The following is a 6,077-nucleotide window of genomic DNA, read 5'->3' on the forward strand; positions in this document are numbered from 1 at the left end:
ATCTCTTACTTCTGTGAGAGGTAGTTGTGAAGTAACTCATGTTCAGGTTGTGCTCAGCAATCTTTTTGACATTCGATTCACTACCCAACCCCAAATGAAACTGCCATCTGGCTGTAGTCAAACGCAAACTCCAGGCCAAAAGCTTGATCTTAACTTATTTGCATATATAATGTGCATACCACTGCCCCCAAACCAAGCAGGCTATCAATGAAATATTCCCCCTCTCCTTTAAGTCTTTGAAATCCAACTTCTTTCTTTAAAAAAGTCATGTGAACCTATTATTCTTACAAATTATCATTCCATCTCCAGCACCACCTTTTCTCTTCCTTGAATGTGTTATTAGCTCCAACATACTTGCACATCTTTCCCAGATTGCAAAGCTTCCCACCAGGTTTCTGTTCCTGCCATTGTGCTGAATGACCTCCTCTGTGACTGTGATTATGATAAACTCTCCCTCCTTGTCTTTGTTAACCTGTCTGCAGCCTTTGCCAGTGCCTGCACCATCCTCCATCAACCCTTCACCACTCATCTATCTGGGGAGTGGGGGCAGCAGCTGTCAGCTGGTTCCATTCATATCCATCGGAGCCAGAGAATCCTCTGTAACAATATCTCTTCCTGCCCATGCACTGTTCCCTTTGGTATACCCCAAGGATCCATCCTTAGTCACACAAGCTTGCGGGGGGCATAAGAACTGACTGTAAACATTCCTATAGGTATGTGAAGACCAAGAGAATGGTGAAAACTAATGTAGGTCCTTATGGTGATAAATGGTAGAATACTGCAGGGAGTTTCTACACCTCCTGACTCCCCAAAGCCTGTCCACCAAGTGCAAGGCACAAGTCAGGAGTGTGATGGAATATTTCCCACTTTACTGGATGGGTGCAGTTGTAACAACACTCAAAGCTTGACACCATCCAGACAAAGCAGTCTGCTTGATTTGCACCACATCCACAAGCATTCACTCCCTCCATTACCGACATTCAGTAGCAGCAGTGTGTGCCATCTACAAGAGAGACTGCACAAATTCAACAAGATTCTTTAGATAGTACCTTCCAGACCCAAACCCACAACCACTTCCATCTAGGAGGACAAGGTCAGCAGATATGAGAATACCACCAGCTCCAAGTTCTCCTCCAAGCCGCTTACCGTCCTGACTTGGAAGTATATTGCCGTTCCTTCGCTGTTGCTGGGTCAAAATCCTGGAATTCCTTCCATAACGACACTATGGGTCAACCTGTATGGTCTGCAGTGGTTTAAGAGGGCAGCTCGTCACCACCTCCCCAAAAAGTGACTAGGGCGGGGCCATAAACGCTGGCCAGCCAATGACGTCCATGAGTGAATAAAATAAAAGTTTTAAAGAGGGGACCAAAGAAATGGCAGATGAATTAAATTCATATTTGGCTTCTGCCTTCACAAAGGAATAATGTACCAGAATGATGAGGAACACAGGGTTTAGTGAGAGGAAGGAACAGGAGAAAATTTTGTATTAGAGAAATGGTGTTGGAGAAATTGGTGGGCTTGAAGGGTGATGAATCCCAAGCCCTGATAATCTATGACCCAAGTATTTTAGGAAGTGTTTCTAAGAATAATAGATGCATTGCTGGTCATCTTCAAAGATCCTTTAGACTGTCAAACAATTCCTACGGATTGGAGGGTAGCTAATGTAACCCTACTATTTAAAAAAGGAGGTAGAGAAAACCAGGAATTATAGACCAGTCAGTCTGATGTTGCCTGTGGGAAGATGCCACAGTCAATTATCAAGGATTTTATAGCTGAGCAAGAAAACAATAGTAGAATCAGACACAGTCAGCATGGATTTTCAAAAGGAAAATCATGGTTGACAAATCTACTGAAATTATTAGAGGATGTAAGTAATAGAATTGATCCGGGGAGCCAGTGGATGTGGCTTATTTGGATTTATTGAAAACTTTCAACAAAATCCCACATAAGAGATTAATGTTAAAATTAGAGTGCATGCAATTGCTGGTAGTGTGCTGAGATAGTAGAAAATTAGTTTGCAGGCAGGAAACAAAGAGTAGGAATCAATTCTTAACAGGACTAGACAGGTTAAAAATCATCTTATTTGTAGAACTCTCCAGGGGCTCACCCCTCCCTATAGCGTGCCCTGCCCCCACCCCCCACCTCCCACCCCCCACCCCGTACCCCGTGGCATAACTGTGTGAAATATTGGTGATGTGGAGTACCAGTGTTGGACTGGGATGGACAAAGTCAAAAATCACACAACACCAGGTTATGGTCCGACAGATTTATTTGAAATTACAAGCTTTCGTAGCACAGCCTCTTGGTCAGGTGCAGTCATTGCCTGGCACTTGTATGGCAAGAATGTTACTTGCCACTTGTCAGCCCAAACCTGAATATTGTTCAGGACTTGTTGCATCCAGGCATGGACTGCACGTTTCAGGTCCTTGTCACTTGCTGTTGAGAAAAATTCTTCCTCACATCTTCCCTCTGTGTCTCAACCAAAACCTTCAATCTGGGTCCCTTAGTCCCTGTACTGTCAGCCAATGGAAACTGCTTTCCTTGTCTACCTTATCCAAATCGTTATAATCCTGTCCTCCTCAATCTCCTTGGCTCCATGAAGAACAACCCCAGCTTGTCACTAAAATCCCTCATCACTGGAACCATTATGGGAGGTGATGGCCTAGTAGTATTATTGCTGGACTGTTAATCCAGAGACTCAGATAATGTTCTGGGGACCAGGATTCAAATCCCACCATGGCAGATGGTATAATTTGAATTCAATAAGTATCTGGAATTAAGAGTCTATGATGACCATAAATCCATTGTCGATTGTTGTAAAAACCCATCTGGTTCACTAATATCCTTTAGAGAAGGAAGCTGCCATCCTTACCCGGTCTGGTCTACATGTGACTCCAGATCCACAGCAATGTAGTTGACTCTTAACTGCCCTCTGGGCAATTAGGGATGGGTAATAAATGCTAGCCAGCAACGCCCTCATCCCGTGAATGAATAAAGAACCCCGCGGACCCTCCCATCCTTCCTAGAATGTGGGAACCAGAACTAGACACCATTCTCCAGTTGGGGCCTAGCTTTATAAAGGTTCAGCATAAAGTACCTTGCTTTTGTACTCAGTGTCTTTCTTTATGAAGTGCAGACCACACTCTTTTTGCAAATGACTGTCTCAGTATGTTCTGCCACTTTCAGACTTCCAGATCTGTTTTGTACATTCTTTAGAAATGTGTCTTTGAGCCTGTTTTTCTATTGGAATGCATCATCTCATTCTTCTCTATTAAACTCCGAAGAGTCAGTTTTACAGCGTGGAACGAGCCCTTCGGCCCATTGTGTCTGTACCAGTCATCAAGCACCTGTCTATCTAGTCTAATTTCCCAGCGCTCGGCCCATAGTCTTGTGCGCTGTGATGTTTCCAGTGATCTGAAATCTACTAAAATGTTGTCATCGTTCTCACCTCTACCACCCTTTCAGGCAGAGTTCCAGTTACCCACCACGCTCTGGATGAAAAATATCCTTACCTAAATCCCATCTAAACTTCCTGCCTTTTACATTAAATCTGTTAAATCTGGTTATTGGTCCCTCCATTAAGGGAAATTGGTCTCCCAATCTACTACGTCTACGCTGCTCAGATCTTCATACACCTCAATCAGATCCCCTCAGCCTTCACTCCTTTAAGGAAAACAGCCCAAGCCTGTCTGGCCTCACTTCATATCTGAATCGCTCCAGCACAGACAATATCCTTATGGATCTCTTCAGCACCCTCCAGTGCAGTCATGTCCTCCTTATAGTATGCTGACCAGAACTGCACACAGTAGACCTGCAGTGGCCTAAGTAATGGTACATACAGCTCCAACATACCTACATCCCTGCTCTTATTATCAATGGCATGACTAATGAAGGTAAGTATGCTAAATACTTTCTTAACCACTTTATCATATCTGTCCTGTTGCCTTCAAGGATCTATGGACATACTCACCAAAGTTCCTCTGGTCCCTTGTACTCTCTTCTTGGGTCCTACCATTCAGTGTGTACACCTTTGCCATTTTAGACCTTCCAAAATGCATCACCTCCCACTTTTCAGGTCATTAAGCTGTGTAGCTTTACCACCTCCAGCACAGTTTCTATTATGGGGTGAAAAGGTAAGTTTAAAAGCATTAGTGTCACTTTTGCACCAAAGGTCTTTATCTTCCTTTTGTCTGAAGCTGAATTCAAGTGGACAACTCATTTTCAAGTCCTTTGTGTCACCTTTTGCTAAAATGCCTGTATACTTCAGGGTGTTCAGAAACCTCGAAGTACAATTCTGTGTCCAGCAAGGTTGTCCATGTTTTACAGAAACAGAGCATAAAGAAAATGCGATAGAGAACGTCTATGGAATCTTGGGATTTCTCTTCCTGCCCTCTGAGTATGACTCAGGTCATTTTCAGACATAATACGTAAGCAAAACAAGAAGCAGTGAGGTGGCTTGTTAATATCAGCACAATGCTAAGCGCAGGGAAGTTCCACTAAAGGAAATACTAGCAGGTGGTAGTTATATGGCAACTTGTTAATATGTTCCAGTGCAATGATAAATCTGTGCTGTTTAATCCAATTACCTTGTGATGAGTCTTACACAAAGCACACTCCCAATCATGGGTCAGTCATGAGGTTCGCTTACTGGAGTGGGCTGCAGTCGGTGAGACCAAATGTTGTGGTCTGTGTACAGTGTTGCTTTTTGTCTGTAGAATGCTTTGTCTGCAAGTAGACTCAAATTTATTATATTCAACATGTTGTTGTGGGCTGTTGGATTAAACCTTTCTTTTTTTTATCGGCAGGAATCAAATGTCCTAATAGCAGCAAACAGCCAAGGCACAATAAAGGTGAGTAGATGCCAAGCAGAAATAGAGAAGTGTCTCCCAGCCAGTGATCACAGTATGAACATACAGCGCATTTGCATTTAGAATGTGTAGACCTTGAGAATAGTCACGAGGGATAGTGTCTGGTTTTGTTGGCCGGGAGAGTGTGACTGGTATCTGATTTGTATTGCCGGCAGTTTAATTTGTCTCCCCTGAGAGCTGTTTTTCACTGACCGTGTTCTTATTTCAGGTTCTGGAACTCGTCTGAGGGGGAGCCAGCCTGCTTGATACCACACCCCTCTGGTCATCACTTCGGTGAAGCCTTCCTTGGAATTGATTAAAATGTGTAGCTGGCATCCCAACCTCCTGTTCATCATGGTCCTTCACCAGCAGTGGCATATGCCAGGACTGTGTGACCATCCACGCTCCTTGTAGGAGCAGCAGCTTGAAGGAATCATTGACCAATCTGTTCACAAACAGAAATCTCTGCCCAGAAAGGAGCTTGCATTTCCATAGCACGGTGGGCCAAGTGTAACTGCAAAGGTGTAAAGTCTGTCTTGTCTTTGAGAGATGATCGCAATAGCCAGTGCGATTGGATTCCCAAGGGACAGGGCTAGAGAGAGGAGGCAGTGCCAGCCCATTCTGTTTCAGTTCAGAAACACTTTGCCCAGGAACCCTGACCAGGTTTTGGTTTCTGGGCTGCATTTCTCTTCTGACGGTGACTGCGTTTGATGTCATTATTTTTAACCTGAGTTCTGTTCAAACTGGTGAATGCGTGTGAACCATCGCCACAGTGTGTTTTCTTTCGACGTGTGTCGGCCTCAGTGAGTTGAATGGGTGTGTTCTTCGTCAACACAGTCTTCTGTGAGACAAGCAACAATCAGAACAAACTGTAGTAGTGCTGTGGAGTCTCTGTGATCTCTTGGGCTTTAAACTTATCAAACTGGTGCAGCATTTGAGGGAATGTCTAATAACAGCACATTGGACAGATCACTTGAATTGCAGGAGCTGTGGAGGAACGCAGTTTTCACCAGGCCAGCGGCTCTCGATTCCTAACTCTGGGGGCTGTGCAATGGGCTCTAACTGCAGGGACTCGACAAGAACCCCTCACTATCTTCGGGGGAATCAGGGCAAGGGGCCCCCAACTGGGTGCGGGGTGGGGGGAGGGAGTGGGGCGAGGAGGCGGTGGGGCAGTGGGCCCCTGACTCTGTGTGTGTGTGTGTGTGTGTGTGTGTGTGTGTGTGTGTGTGT

The 6,077-nt window shown here is 44.7% G+C and overlaps 1 protein-coding gene across 4 annotated transcripts in view; it reads left to right on the plus strand.

The window, feature by feature from the left end:
- The window catches only part of cop1 (COP1 E3 ubiquitin ligase), an 82,693-nt gene extending 76,659 nt beyond the window's left edge, over positions 1 to 6,034 (plus strand). For 3 of the 4 annotated variants that reach the window (XM_048602209.1, XM_048602207.1, XM_048602208.1), the window contains 2 exons: positions 4,806 to 4,850; positions 5,077 to 5,995. In XM_048602209.1, coding sequence (XP_048458166.1) covers positions 4,806 to 4,850; positions 5,077 to 5,094 — 63 coding nt within the window. In that variant the 3' untranslated portion in view covers positions 5,095 to 5,995. Of the gene's footprint in view, positions 1 to 4,805; positions 4,851 to 5,076 lie in introns of all 4 variants that reach the window. The other variant, XM_048602206.1, reaches the window with a different exon arrangement.
- The last annotated feature ends 43 nt before the right edge of the window (positions 6,035 to 6,077 follow it).

This window comes from Rhincodon typus, chromosome 10 (assembly GCF_021869965.1).
Source record: "Rhincodon typus isolate 14 chromosome 10, sRhiTyp1.1, whole genome shotgun sequence".
In the NCBI taxonomy this organism is placed as follows: Eukaryota; Metazoa; Chordata; class Chondrichthyes; order Orectolobiformes; family Rhincodontidae; genus Rhincodon; species Rhincodon typus.